The sequence below is a fragment of the Pseudonaja textilis genome, chromosome 3, assembly GCF_049901715.1.
Source record: "Pseudonaja textilis isolate UNSWEBS1 chromosome 3, rPseTex1.2, whole genome shotgun sequence".
NCBI classification, from domain to species: domain Eukaryota; kingdom Metazoa; phylum Chordata; class Lepidosauria; order Squamata; family Elapidae; genus Pseudonaja; species Pseudonaja textilis.
The window spans coordinates 158359896-158375688 of record NC_141992.1 but is presented as its reverse complement, the minus strand read 5'-3'; the positions used below and the strand labels follow the sequence as shown (position 1 = coordinate 158375688).

Sequence of the window (15793 nt, the reverse complement as noted above, 5' to 3'; positions counted from 1 at the left end):
ATACATGATTTAACTGTGGTGTAGTTATGCTATAATTATAAGTTGCATGCAAAGAATAATTTTTTAAAATTTCTGCATTGAAAGCTCAGGTATCAAACATAAATTGTAGTGCACTCTCCTTGCTCAAGTCTTTCTTTGGATTTTAATAAGAATACAGCAATGCATTCAATATAGCTTAATATCTTGGAGGCATAGATTTTTCTTGACTGGCATATAGAAGTCCTTATGAAATACAGGGTGAAGTAATAACTAATGCTTTTTCATATTTGACTAAATAAATTTGATTAGATAAAGCTGCAGGGAAGTGTTGTTAATTTTTTATCGGTCTAAATAAAATCATCCGTAATTGTCATTCACAAGTAAAAGACTGATGCTATAAAACTGTGACTTGCAAATCATACAGCATCAGCAGCCACCCTACTATTAAAACAGAATGAGGCAAATGGCAAATGCTCAGGGGCATGGAACAGTAATGAAAACTGAGAGTCTTATGTTCATCTACTCAGATGTTATGAAGAATGCTACTTACTCCTATACTATCTGAGAAACAAATATGGCTGGTTTAATAAGTTACATGTGTGTGCCCCTTCTTATTATTCTGGATTAGGTTCAAAGCATTGCTAGTCCTCCTGTACATCCTAATACTGGAATGAGAAGCTTTTTTGGTCAGCTTAATCATCTGTATGTGAACAGAATTTTTTTTTCCATTTTGATCTTCAAGCAACAAAAGGCTTTGGGTTAGTCCTTCAAAAAGCAAAGAGCTAAATGTGAAATTAATCTCTTTACAGGCAAACACAGTACAAACTTCGTCAGCCGGTATGATCCTAGGTTTAACAGCTGGATACAACTTCCACCTATGCAAGAAAGGTAAAACTTACTAGATGTTTGGAAAGTGGTAGTGTCACAATGAACGGTAGTACTTTCTCTCAGACAGAGCAGCGAGAGAGAGAAATGAAATGCTATGGTTTTTTTCTTAATAATAAGAAAAAAGAATCATTTTGAGTTATGAAATTAATGTTCTGTTTGGAAGCCTTAAATATATAATTTCTACATTTCTTAACATTTGATTGTAGCATGTCATATAAAATCTAACATTGTTGTTTTCTCTTAAGATTGAAAAAAGTTATGATATTCATTCATGGCTTTTCTTAAATTCAGTATGGTTGGAAAATTGCCTTCCTAGGGCAGCTTAGGAACTGATAGGTCATATGCATTGACTGTTAAACCACAGCATCTGGATATCTGCTGTGGGGCTGAAGTTTTTGTATAATCAGGCAGAGAAAGTTGATTGAAGCATGCTAGCAATGAAGGGATTTCTTCTTTTGATCTGAACCTTATAAACCCATTTTTAAAATTGAAATATTTATATTGCTTATTTTATTCAAGCCCACCTGCTAACAAATACACTTTAAATCAGTCCTGTATTATTCAAACTGATACTAAAGTACTGATATATCAAATAATTAAACTGTTACAAGGTTAGGTTCCAACAGTTTTAAAATACACCGCACAAATTTACTAAACGGAACAAACAAAGCATTGGTATTCAGCCATAGGAAATATAGTGTAACGCCTTTGAACAAAGCAGTAAAAGCTGCACTTCCAAGCTTTCTGTTTGTTTGTTTATTTGCCATATGGAGTGAAAGCTAATTAGGGAACCCCTAAATTTAATGTGGCTGATTACATGGGTAGCTTGTAAATCAAGAGTTGCAATTTTAAGATGAAAGTCAGAATTCGGATCTTAAGATACTGATGAACACTATATAAAGCATTTGGAGATACCCTTTAGCTAGGACATCCATAAAAATGGAAGATGTTCAGCTCATTATCCATTTGAATAAATCTACTTCTCCCAGCCTCACTGCCTCTAACTTAAAGCAGATTTAATGTCTGTACTGAGTATATTACATCTACAGATATATTGAGGTAGAGAAATCCTCAATATTTTGCTACAAGCCTAACTCATATTTCAAGTATAAATAAAAGCACCAAAACTCTGCAATCTATTAAATATTGTGGGGTTTGTTGCTATTTTGGTAGGGTTTCATAGTAAGGTCATTGATCTTTACAGCATAGTCTATATAACTTTTAAAGTGTTTCAAGGCAAATTTTAAGCACCTAGTAATTCTTTAACAAAAAAAATATTATATAATCCTGCAGTTTTCTAACAGAATATCTGTGAACCTTCACATTTTTTTCAAAATTTTATTTATGTTCCTATTATCATATCTATAAGACAAGCCACTGAAGAAATACAATAATTTAAAAAATATAATCTAGTGGTTTAATGTTTTTGCTGTACATCTTTTAGAACAAAGACAGTTATGGGTGAAAGAGGACAATTTCAATGGCTTCCAAATTGTCTAGCAAAATAGCTTACAGACAAGCTTCCCCTCATCACTGGTCTATAGTACATAGACAGGGAAGCATGTGGACATAATTTGGATTTTTTTTCTAAAAAGCAAGACTTGGAAGAATCAGAGGTTCTTCCAAGTTTTGCTTTTTGGAAGAAGCCGTGTTGGGAGATTTCACTCTGTATGCTTTTGATAATTGTAGTGCCTAGAAGATTGACATAGCTAAAAAGCAATCTTAGCTTCTCTTGGAAAGAAAATTCTCATATCCTGACAGGGCTTGGCTACTATATCAAGGTTGTAACCTGATGGTAATGTGAGACACAGTATCACAAAGATTCACAGACTACAGAGGAAGACACAATGAGGGCACAACAAAAGATGAAATTGCAGTATTGCTACGCCCTTATTTTACAACAGTAAACGTTTGGCCAGCAACTGAATTAGCCTGGTATCTATTCACTTAATTTCAAGAGACATGTTGCAGCCATGTAAACTTTAAAACTACCAGTAAGAGCAGTTTGAATCCATATTCAGAATACTGAAGGCTAAATTTAATTTCCAGTTACAGTATATTACATTTCAGAAATGTAGCATTAATTTGTACAAACTATATTAAAGCTTGTGGCGTATTTGAAAAATGTAACAGAAAATGTTAATACTGTCACTCAAGGAAACTCTGATAATGAAAGAGTTTAGTACAGGATTAAATTGTTTGGCAGTTATCAATATCAAAGTGTCCATATCGCGCATTACCCTCTTTCATACAAAACAGTAGGAAATTAGGAGTCTTTGGTGCTCTCTGTGTTTGGTTGTTTTCTTGCAGACATTTCATTACCCAAACTAGATAACATCAACATTCGCAATCTAAAACCATCTCTATCTATTGGACTGGATGGAATATGTGCCTATTTCTTAAAAAATCTATCCACTGCCATAGCCAAACCTCTAAGCATAATCTTTGAAAAATCTTTCAGGACCAGTTCCTTGCCTAACCTATGGTCACTAGCCACAGTCATCCCCATCTTCAAAAAGGGAGACCCTAGTCTAGTTGAAAATTACAGACCAATCTCCTTATGCTGCGTCACCTGTAAAGTCATGGAATCAATTATTAACCAATCCATCATCCTCCACTTAGAGATAAACAACCTACTCTCCAATAAACAATTTGGTTTCAGAAAAAAACTATCCTGTAATCTGCAACTCTTACAGTGCAAAAACATATGGACTACACAACTTGATCAGGGCAAAACAATAGATGCAATCTACATAGACTTCTGTAAAGCCTTTGATTCAGTGGTACATGACAAACTACTACTGTTAGTGTTTGGGGACAAACCCCCAAGCAGAGTGCGCAGCAGCAGTCAAGCCAGGCAGCCAAATGAGAGAGAGGCTGGGCCCAAGAGTATACACACACTGGAGACAAAAACACTGTTTGTAGTTTTAAATAGTTATTTAATTCATTTAGAGTTTAAGCAGTGTCATTCAGTCCATATGTCATTATCCAATATATCCATCCAGTAACCTAGTCCATTAACTAGTCAGTACAATGTCTTTATCTGCTTGTAAATCTTCTCCTTCCGATACCTTTTTCTCGAAGACAACGCTGAGTATGCACAGGATATCAGCTCACCAAGTAAACAGTCCTTTTGTTCAGCACAGTGGCCAACAAGCATTAACAAGCAGACGTCTCATACAGGAGTAAACAGCAGGCAGCAGAGAGCAGAGAGACCAGCGACCAGCAGCCAGAAAGTGTTACGTTTCTCTTACTGCCTTATATTGCTGCTTGCAACCACACCCTTAATTATCTAATTACATTGCAGTTTTGTGCTTAAAGCTACAAACACTTAAACCTAGGTTTATACATTTATTCACCCAAACCTAGTTGGTGTATCAATATACCCAACATTCTCCCCTTTTGGGTGATATAAATATATAATACCCTTACAATTTAAACCCATACTTTTCACAACTCTCTAGGTGCTTAATGGCACCTTGGGCTTTAGTAAAATTATCAGCTATATTGTCCTCCGACATGCAGTACTCCAGCTGTATCATTTTACTCTTTACAGATTGTCTAACGTTTAGGTACCTTAAATCTGTATGCTTGCTCCTAGTTTTTACTGCAATATTTGTGGCCATTTGAATTGCTGCCTGATTATCTTCATGTACGATTATAGGATAATTTACAGTTATACCCATATCATTCATCATTTGTTTATACATAATTAATTCAGTACATAATAGCGATAAACAGGAGAATTCTGCCTCCATAGTAGACAAACTTATATGCTGTTGTCTAATTGACTTCCAACCTATTAATGTCTTACCCAGCATTATGGCTGTTCCTGAAGTCGACTTTCTTGTGTCTCTTTCTGATGCAAAACTAGCATCTGCATAAGCACTCAGTATGAGATCACCTTTTGGTTCTAGATACAGTGCATGGTGTAATGTTCCTTTAAGATATCTTAAGATTCTCTTCAATGCATTCCAATGACATTGAAGCGGATCATTATTATGTCGTGCCAGCTGATTAATACTATAAGCTATATCTGGCCTTGACCAATTGCTAATGTATGATAAGCTACCAATCAAAGATTGATATATTGCCTTATCAAACTTGGGACTTTGAGTATCCATTTTGCAAATATCCTGACTCATTGGAGTCTTTGCAGGCTTACAAAGTTCCATTTTATAATCTATTAGCAATTTAGATATCTTATCCTCCTGAGATATCTTAAAACCTTTCTGTGTTTTCAGTATATTCAAACCTAGATATTTCTTTATCTCCCCTAATTGCTTGATTTTTATTTTCTTACCTAATGATGCTATAATTTTATTTGCTTCATCATTAGTCTCAGTAATCAAGGCAATATCATCAGTGAACAATAATAATAATGATATTTTCCCATTTGTCTCCCTTTTAAACAGACATGGGTCGGCTAAACCAGCTTTAAACCCTATATTGTTCAGTTCCTTTACAATATACTGGTTCCATTCATAGCCTGATTGTTTAAGACCATAGAGGCTCTTCTTTAACAACCAACAATCATTATTATTTTCACCTTTAATTCCAATAGGCTTTTTCATGTATACAGTATGTCTTAGTGGAGCGTGCAAGTAAGCAGTTTCCACATCTAAATGGTTAACTATATATTTCTTGCTTGCTGCCCACACTAAAGCTGCCCTTAATGTTGCTGCTTTAAGACTAGGTGCAAATACTTCATCATAGTCATTGGCACTTTGTCTAAAACCTTGGGCTACTAATCTTGCCTTATGGATTATATTTCCATCCTTATCAGTTTTTATCTTAAAAATCCATTTGCAGCCAATGGGTTTTATATCAACAGGTAATCTCGCATTTTCATAAACTTTCATATCCTTCAAGGATCTCAATTCCTTATTCATTGCTGCATACCAACTTTCCTTATCTTTAGAAGGATACTTTTTTATCTGATCCACAGTATATGGAACTCTATTTACCTGGCACACTGTGTTAGCCTGGTATCTATCAGGCGGTCTAGATATACGTGTAGTTCTTCTGGGGATTACAGGGCTTGTATGAGGACTTTTTTGAATTACTACCTGTTCATGTTCCTCATCTTGCTCAGCTATTGGTTCTATTTCTTCTTCTATGGGCACAATGTCTTCCTGTATTTCTCTCTTTACTTTATTTTTAAAGTTACAGGGATAATTAATGGGATTTCTGTAGGATTCAATAATCACTTCTTTATTGTTATCCTGTTCTAACTTATCCCATCCTACGTGCTCTAGAAATTGGGCATTGGCACTACATAACACCTTAGATGTGCCTTTCTCCCAAAATCTATATGCCCTATGGTTAGCTTGGTAACCAACGAAGAAAAATTGTTTAGCTCTGTGTTGCCCTTTACGCCTGAGTTGTGTAGGGATATGCACCCATGCTGGTGCACCAAATGTGTGCAGGTAACTCAGATCAGGCTTCCTGCCATGCCACATGGTGAATGGTATTTCACCAGTAGTTGAGTTAACAACGTTGTTCAATATGTTATTAGCACACATTGCAGCCTCCCCCCACACAGAATCAGGTAATCCAGAATCAGTTAACATTGTTCTAACCATTGCCTGTAGTGTTTGGCCTCTTCTCTCTATAAATGCGTTGTGTTGTGGTCTGTATGGTGCAGATTTCTTGTGCTCTATTCCAGCTACCTTTAATCTATTCTGGAATTTGCTGTTAACAAATTCCGTACCATTATCTGTCACCAGGGTTATCAGTTGCCGTTTAGTCTTTCTTTCTGCAAACTTTAACCAGTTGAAGAAATGTTGATATGTTTCAGTTTTGCTTTTCATTAAGTAGCAAAACCCATATCTAGAGTAATGGTCCATAATGCTCAGTATATATCGAGCACCCCCCCATACTGGGTTTCTTTGGACCTATAATGTCTGCAAATACAACTTCTAAAGGTTCTTTAGTTTTGAAACCATTTAGCCTATTTGCAGGCAATATTTTACTCTTATCTTCACAGCAGACATTACAACGCAAATATTTATCACAAGGTTTTAACCTTATTCCATCAGATAACTCTACTGTACGTTTTAGCATTTTAAAATTTACATGCCCCAAACGCCTATGCAATAAATGGATACATTCATTATGAGGCTTTATATTGTTAAATACAGTCTGTGCCTCCCCTTTCTTACTATCATGCAATATATACAATGTTCCATTTAAAGCTGCAGTTACCCTTTTGTTATCTCTTTCAAGTATGCACTTATTATTTTTAAATGTAATTACATAACCTAGTTTATCTAATACTCTTACAGAAAGTAAGTTCATCTTTAACTGTGGTACATACAACATTTTTATATTCTGGTTTAAACATGGACAGTATGCAATACCTTCACCCTTGGCCTTGAGGTGCCAGCCATTCGCGAGTGATATATGTTGAGAGCTTGTAGACATTTTTATAAATTTTGTCTTATCTCTCGTGATGCAGTGGGATGCACCACTGTCCACCACCCATAAATCATTCTTCACATCACAGTTGCTAAACGTGGCTAGTTCAAAAGATTTCTTTGGCTTCTTTACATTCTGGCTTTTTCCTTTTCTGCAGAATCTTGCCAAATGTCCTCTGCCTCCACAATTAAAACACTTTTTAATTGTGTATGCCGTCGAAGATAAATTCTCTTCTTCCGGATGCTTTACTTTACAAAGTTGGTTTCTTTCAAGCTTTGAAGATAATTTCTCTTCTTTATTAGGCTTATCTTCTCTCAGCTGGTCACGTTCACACCTTCTTCTGGCTTCTTCTAATAGCCTGCTGGTAATCTCAGTTACTGATAAACTGTCTTTTGGCAATACTTCTAAAGCAGTCACAAAATCATCATAGCTTCGATCCAAAGAAGACAGTATGATGTATACTTGTTGCAACTCATTAAATATAAGCTCTTTTTCTTGTAATACCTGAAAAATGCTTTTCATACAGTTTAAATGAGTTAACATGTCTCCATTCTTCTCAAGATGTGTTCTAAACAGCTTCCGTGTAAGATTGATATGAGCTCCTACACTGTCTCGAACATAAATCTTCCTGAGACTCTCCCAGCAGTTTGCAGCATTTTCCTCTCCACGGATATGAATGAGTTGCTGGTCAGAGAGAGTCAGTCCTATGATGCATAAAGCCTGCTCATTCTTTCGTTCATAGTCTTGTATCAGTTTATCATCCTCTTCATCATTAGGATCTAAGTTAGATACATCTGGTGGGTTTGTTATTATGTCCCACAAACCTTCTCTTCGTAGCAGTAAACTACATTTCATTGACCATGAAACATAGTTTGTTCCATCTAGTCTGGATATCATGGACAGATTTGCCAAATTTACTTGTGCCATTGCTCCTCAGATATATAACTATTCAACAAACAGTTTGTACAGTAATGTGCAACTCACCCCAAAACTCTCACTGCTATAACCTGGTTAGTTAGACTGTGCGCACTGCTGGGCCCATAACCAATGTTAGTGTTTGGGGACAAACCCCCAAGCAGAGTGCGCAGCAGCAGTCAAGCCAGGCAGCCAAATGAGAGAGAGGCTGGGCCCAAGAGTATACACACACTGGAGACAAAAACACTGTTTGTAGTTTTAAATAGTTATTTAATTCATTTAGAGTTTAAGCAGTGTCATTCAGTCCATATGTCATTATCCAATATATCCATCCAGTAACCTAGTCCATTAACTAGTCAGTACAATGTCTTTATCTGCTTGTAAATCTTCTCCTTCCGATACCTTTCTCTCGAAGACAACGCTGAGTATGCACAGGATATCAGCTCACCAAGTAAACAGTCCTTTTGTTCAGCACAGTGGCCAACAAGCATTAACAAGCAGACGTCTCATACAGGAGTAAACAGCAGGCAGCAGAGAGCAGAGAGACCAGCGACCAGCAGCCAGAAAGTGTTACGTTTCTCTTACTGCCTTATATTGCTGCTTGCAACCGCACCCTTAATTATCTAATTACATTGCAGTTTTGTGCTTAAAGCTACAAACACTTAAACCTAGGTTTATACATTTATTCACCCAAACCTAGTTGGTATATCAATATACCCAACAACTACAAAAATAAAATCCTATGGTATCTCTGGACAACTGCATAACTGGATAGAAGCATTCCTGTCAAGCAGACAACAAATGGTCAAAGTTGGGAGCATCCTATCAAATTCTGTACCTGTCAACAGTGGTGTCCCCCAAGGCAGTGTTTTAGGACCAACTCTCTTCATACTCTACATAAATGACCTCTGTGATCATATTAAGAGCAACTGCGTTCTTTTCGCTGATGATGTAAAGCTGTTCAATACCACAGACAATACTGCTACCCTTCAAAAAGATCTTGACTGTGTATCAGAATGGTCAAACAAATGGCAACTTCAAATCTCAACAAATAAATGCTCTGTCTTACATATTGGCAAAAAAAATCCGAAAATAAAATACAAGCTGAATAGTCAAGATCTTGTTGATGATCCAAGCTCTGTAAAGGACCTTGGAATACTCACCTCTAATGATCTAAGTGCTAGAGCCCACTGCAACTACATAGCCAAAAGGCATTAAGAGTTGTTAACCTAATCTTACGTAGCTTTTTCTCTGGTAATATCACACTACTAACTAGAGCATACAAAACATTTGCTAGACCAATACTCGAATACAGCTCATCAGTCTGGAACCCACATTACATATCTGATATTAGCACAATTGAGAAAGTCCAGAAATATTTCACAAGAAGAGTTCTCCACTCCTCTACTCATTGTAGAATACCTTATGCCACCAGACTTGAAATTCTAGAACTAGAAAACCTTGAATTACGCCGTCTTCGGTCTGATTTAAGCATGGTATATAAAATCATACATTGCAATGTCCTACCTGTCAATGAATACTTCAGCTTCAGCCATAACAACACAAGAGCACACAACAGATACAAACTCAAGGTTAACCGCACCAAGCTTGATTGCAGGAAATACAACTTCAGCAACAGAGTGATCAATGTCTGGAATACTCTACCCGACTCTGTAGTTTCTTCCCCAAACCCCAAAAACTTTAACCTTAGACTGTCTACTATTGACCTCACCCCTTTCCTAAGAGGTCTCTAGGGGGCGTGCATAAGCGCACCAACGTGCCTACCGTCCCTGTCCTATTGTTTATTTTATTTTTCTTCTATTTTTCTTATATGTACCCATCTCATGTATTCATAACTATGTATACACTTATACTTATTATCTTGTAAACAATTGACAAATCAAATAAAAAAAATAAAAAAAACATGCATCAACAATAGGAAATTCATTCAATCTGGAAAGCTCTGGAAGGAAGCATTGTTACCTCCCACTGGGAGTTACCTTTTTTAATTTGCAGCTTGTTTCATCTCATGAATCTCCTTTATGGGGAAATTCTTGTTTCACTTCATGGATCTCCTTTGTGGGATTATTGAGTCAAAACTTCATCAAATCAAAATGTTTCTTCAAGACCTAATATCTTTGCTTTAAACGCTCTACTATCATCCCAGTGCCAAAGAAGCCCTCCATCAAGGAACTGAATGACTACAGACCAGTTGCTCTAACATCTGTAGTTATGAAAATCTTTGAAAGGCTAGTGCTGTCCCACCTAAAAACCATCATGGATCCTCTGTTAGATCCCATGCACTTTGCATACTGAGCAAATAGACTGACAGATGATGCTGTTAGTATGGCTCTGCACTACATCCTGCAACACCTTGAATCTCCAAATACTTACACAAGGGTCCTCTTTGTAGACTTCAGTTCAGCATTCAATACCATCATTCCAGACATTCTTCTAACTAAATTAAACCAGCTAGTGGGACCTGAACACACAGGTGAAGCTAGGCAAAATCACATCTGATACCTGTACAATTAACACAGGGGCTCCCCAAGGCTGTGTGCTTTCTCCACTTCTCTTCTCCCTATGTACCAATGACTGCATCTCAAACAATCCATCTGTTAAAATACTGAAGTTTGCTGATGATACAACAGTGATTGGTCTCATTCGAGACAACAATGAATCTGCATACAGACAGGAGGTTGTATAACTTGCCTCGTGGTGTAACCGGAACAATCTGGAACTGAACACACTCAATATGATTTGATTGCTTATTGTACCCTATGACTATTATTAAGTGTTGTACCTTGTGATTCTTGACTCCTGATGAATGTATCTTTTCTTTTATGTATACTGAGAGCATTTGCACCAAGACAAATTCCTTGTGTTTCCAATCACACTTGGCCAATAGAGTTCTCTTCTATTCTACTCTTTATTTTTTGTAGTAATGGGCTGAAATAGCATGATATATTGTTAAACAGAGATAATCTTAGGAAAAATCCAATTAATTTGAATGGAAATTACTTTTATTTCTATTATCTACATATTTGTTTACCTACATTTCAAAATACCCAACTCCTAAAGTCCTTTAAAATTGTTTATATTTCTCTCTTCTCTCTCAATTCATACTAAAGTTCCATTTCACTCAGCTACCTACTATAAGGCACCTCTTCTGGTCATGTTCATTTAATATCAGTATGATTGTCACAAGGGCACACTGTAGTCTTCACATATTTCCTCAGTTTGATTGTATCAACACTTCTTTTTTTGTTCTAATCTGTAACTCAATTTTCAAATAGGCATTTGATTCAAATGGGTATTTTGTGACATAACCCTAATATGATTTGCACCACTTCCATCTCCTCAAACACACAGTCATTTTGTCTTCTCTGTCATTGAAAAGAATTACCACAACAGTTCTTATCCAGTTAACAATGATTACTTACAATTAGATTCATTCAGATATCACTGTTAGGGACTTTAATCTTATATTGCTTTGGAATAAAGGAAGGTATTAGTTTTAACAGAGAGGAGATAACTTGCTTACAGAAAGAATTGAGGTAGATTCAGTTTGTGGAACCATGTTAACTATTTACTTATGTTTTTGGAATCCAAAAGCCAAGAAGCTTTATAAACTACATTAATTACAAACAGTTCTCTATTGTGATTGCAACCCAGTTGTTGTGGTTCACTGGCAGCAGGTGCAGACAACAATCCTTGATAGCAAGGATTTGGATAAGGGGCCTGCGTGTGATGCAGGGATGGGGCCAGGACTATCTGGTGCTGCCTTTGGAGCTTATGGAGTCTGGCAACAGTGATGCAGAGGACCCAGGGATCCTGTTCCCAGTGCATGCAGCGCTGCCGAAGGAAAGAGCAGCTGAAGCAGCAAGGGCAACTCAGGAGTAAGCCTGGAAGATGATGGCCCATCCCATAAGGGATAAAAACCAGCCCTCGGGGATGTGTTCTTTGCAGGAAGCAAAGAAGTTCTTTAGACTCATAGACCTCGTTGAATCCCTGCTTACTCCAATTTGTTTTTGAAACTTCTCTCAGTGGATTAGTCTTCTATTCTTGGCAGCCTTTTGCAACCTTGAAAGGACTTGCTTTTGATATCAGACAATTAGGTTTACATGTCTCTTGGCTGGGAATGCACTGAATTCCCAGCGCCGCATTAAAAAAGGTTTGCTTTTATACACAATTGGTGTCTGCTTAATTTGAACAAGGTTTGGGTCATAATGCCAGTTGAAGGGTTGATAAACTTCTCCTATGTTTCTTTTCTTTTAAAAATTAAAGACCTATATGCCATTTGTCCATTGAATGTGCAGTACCTTGTAGAACTTTGGCTTAAGTACTATATGTTTTGCTTAAGCTAAGTGGCATTGATCAATTATTACTTGTTTTAAAAAACTAGTTTATAAAAGTTTCGTGGAGAATTCTCAGTTGTCATTACTGTTATAAGTGGTCAGCCATTAGGGCTATGACTGCTGGTAAGAAGTATCTATTCTTCTGGAGAAAAATGTCCCAATGCCAGTCTAAATGGATATGAACAACCTCTCCATGAATTCCCAGTTTAAAGTTTTCAAATTCCAAGCTTCACTGGATAATTCTGAGTCAGTGCAATGTAGCTGAAAATATTAGCTTTTCTGTTAGCTTATAGAAAATACTCAGAAATGGATACAATATGCATCTTGTGTTATCATTATCTCTATAGTTTAATCACTAAGACTATTATAAGGCTAACATGGTTCTGTTAGCAGAGAAAATGGTGTTTAGATGGTGGAATTGGATCAGCTTGGAGCTTCTTGGAGCATTTCTCCATTCTGAATGTCAACCAAAGGTTGACCAGATTGTAAATGGGATACATCATTTTCCTGAGCTTTATAACAATGACTTTCACTCATACTTTAAGAAGTCAGGGTGCCACCTTCCCTCCTCATTTAGCCACTGACCCAATCTGGCCTTGTCTTAAGGTATCTAAAATATGAAAAACAGCACAGTGTTTCAACCATAAACTATTCAATGGAAAGTGTCCCACTAAAAGAATTTGGTGTTGGTAAAGAAAGATGTTCTTAACTTTGTCATATATCTACATTGTAAAAGTTACCTGAGTATGTTTATTAAGTTTATATGTTGCCGGTCTCACTGTCCAAAGTTCAATTACAGGGCCTTTTTTCACAAGGCTCTGAAGGATTTATGATTGAACCAATATCTGATATGGAAGAACAATTCAATGTAATATATTTTACCAGAGATAGCAAGGTATTTCTGGTGATCCGATATATGTGAGGAGGTTATTCCTTTCTGAAATTGCATTTTTAATGTAATATTTTAGCATGGAAGTTTTTTTATAGCAATTACATGTTACCTTAATTAATCAGAGCTCTGTGGTTCAAATATAAATTATTTGGTGGCACTACTAAGAGTTTGCCAATAAAGTACACTTTTAAACTTCAAACACAATGTTATATTTTTGTTCCTAACAGTGACACTATGTGGATGAAGTAAAAAAATGCACACAGACAATAAGTTTGTTACAAAAAATGTTTCTAAATAAAGAGTTTTTTTTAAAAAAGACAGTATTTTAAATTATACATTTGTAATTGTTTAAACATGCATACCAGCATATTGTATGGACCTTATATTTGCATAAATGCAGTTATGAAATAATTGACACAAATGTGTTAGAAATGAAGGTTAGCAAGAACTGTTGCATGTAGTATGAATATGACTGATGTTGTTAATCCAAGTCTATACCTATATCTTAATATAAGAATTGTGTGAAACTATAATTTGGCCAAAATCATAATGTGAGGTGGAGATCTATAATTATGAGGCCATCTGGACAGAGCATATGGAGGACTATGACTTGGATTGTAACAGCATGAATCAACAAATGAAATTAAGGGAAAATAGATTTATCATCTGTGTATGAGAAAATAAAGAGAAAGTACAGTTGAAGTGTGGAGGAAGGGGAGTGGTTACATCAGAAAATATGAATACATATCTGTAGGCAATTATGCATGTGTATAAAATTTGGAATCATTATTTTGGTGGAATCCTACTACAGTCTGGTAAATGTGATAATGAAAGAAACAGTAGTGAATTCTGCAAAAATTGTGAAACTTTTTGTTAGGTGACATGAATGGATGAATAAATAGGGAACAAGACAAGAGAGTTCTAAAAAAGTAAGTTTTTTTAGAGACTCACGAGTGAATTAAAATAATGACCTGGAGTATTTGCTTTAAAAAGGAACTCTGTTTTGAATATTTGGTGTATTCATTTTAATATTGCAAGAAAATGAACATAAATCTGTTTTGTTACATGACTAATTTGTTTGTTATGAAAAACATGAGAGAATAAGTGAAAAAGATATACAGTGTGAATGTGAAACTAGATTATTTTGTTGATAATGTCAAGAGTGAATCTTTGGAAAAAGTTACATATGGAATAAAAGCAGTAAGGTTAAAGAAACCAAAAAGACAATAAAGACTTTAGGAAAGAAAGTATGAGCTTAGTATAAAAAAAAGAATCTCCCAAAAGTGAAAAGAAAGACATTACAGTGAGCCACATAAGCATGTGGAAGTATTGTAATGGGAAATAGGGGAAAAAATGCTTGAGGAATGATGATGAAGAAGCAACTGTGGATGAGGAAAATGGAGAACAAGAATTATTGCTGCAAAAATTGAGAGAAATATATGGACAGAAATAAAGTTGAAAAAATATAGCTAAGTGAGCAAAGAATAGTTAAAATTAAGGAAAGGAAGAAAATGGAGAATGATTTAGATAGAAATAATTGTTTTGAAAATGAATGAAGAGAGCTGAAAAAAAAAGACTCCATAAGAGCAAATGGAATTAAAAATCATGAAATAATTTGGAATATGTCCTACATTACTCCTAAGCCACTGCACCAATTCTCTCTCTTGGAATTCAAATGCACACTGGAGTTTTCATTGCGAAAAAACACAATTGAGATAAATTGCTTTTATAAGTTACCATTGTAGCAACAAAGATCTATTTCTACAGACTTTTAAGGAATGACATTTCAATCCTTAGCCATTTTTTCTTGTTTTAAGGATATTGTAAGGAATTTTTGCTAGGCTCTATACTCTGTTTACATAAATTTATTGTCCTCAAGTTTCTTATTCCACACTTCAACATCCCTGACTTTCAGAAGAAGAACCTGAAGTGAGGAAATGCTTGAAGAAGTATTTTAGACAACTTCATGGGAATGAATGTAATATGTAGAAGAAGGGAATTGAAACACGTATTCTAAATGTTAGTGTTCAAGAAAAATGAAATAGAGGTATATAAAGTTTAAAAATGATAAAGCTGCAGGTATAGATAATATGGTTGGAGAAACATTAAAAGATGTATGTGGTATGCTTAGGAGTGGCAGTGTGATTTATCAACACAGCTGAAGACTGCATGTGTGCGTAATGATTGGAAAAATGATACTTTTGCTTCCCAATACAGAGGGGAATAAATTTTTAAATTTATTCCATATGTGGTGGACATGTCCATATGCTCAGAAGTTTTGGAAAAATATCAAAAATTGGATTCTAAATATAGCTAAACAAGAAGTAAAACTTGAACCCAA

The 15793-nt window shown here is 35.7% G+C and overlaps 1 protein-coding gene across 1 annotated transcript in view; it reads left to right on the top strand.

Annotated features, from left to right (window-relative positions):
• The window catches only part of KLHL14 (kelch like family member 14), an 88279-nt gene that overhangs the window by 62401 nt on the left and 10085 nt on the right, over nt 1-15793 (top strand). The window contains exon 4 of the mRNA XM_026699141.2: nt 789-867. Coding sequence (XP_026554926.1) covers nt 789-867 — 79 coding nt within the window. The remainder of the gene's footprint in view (nt 1-788; nt 868-15793) is intronic.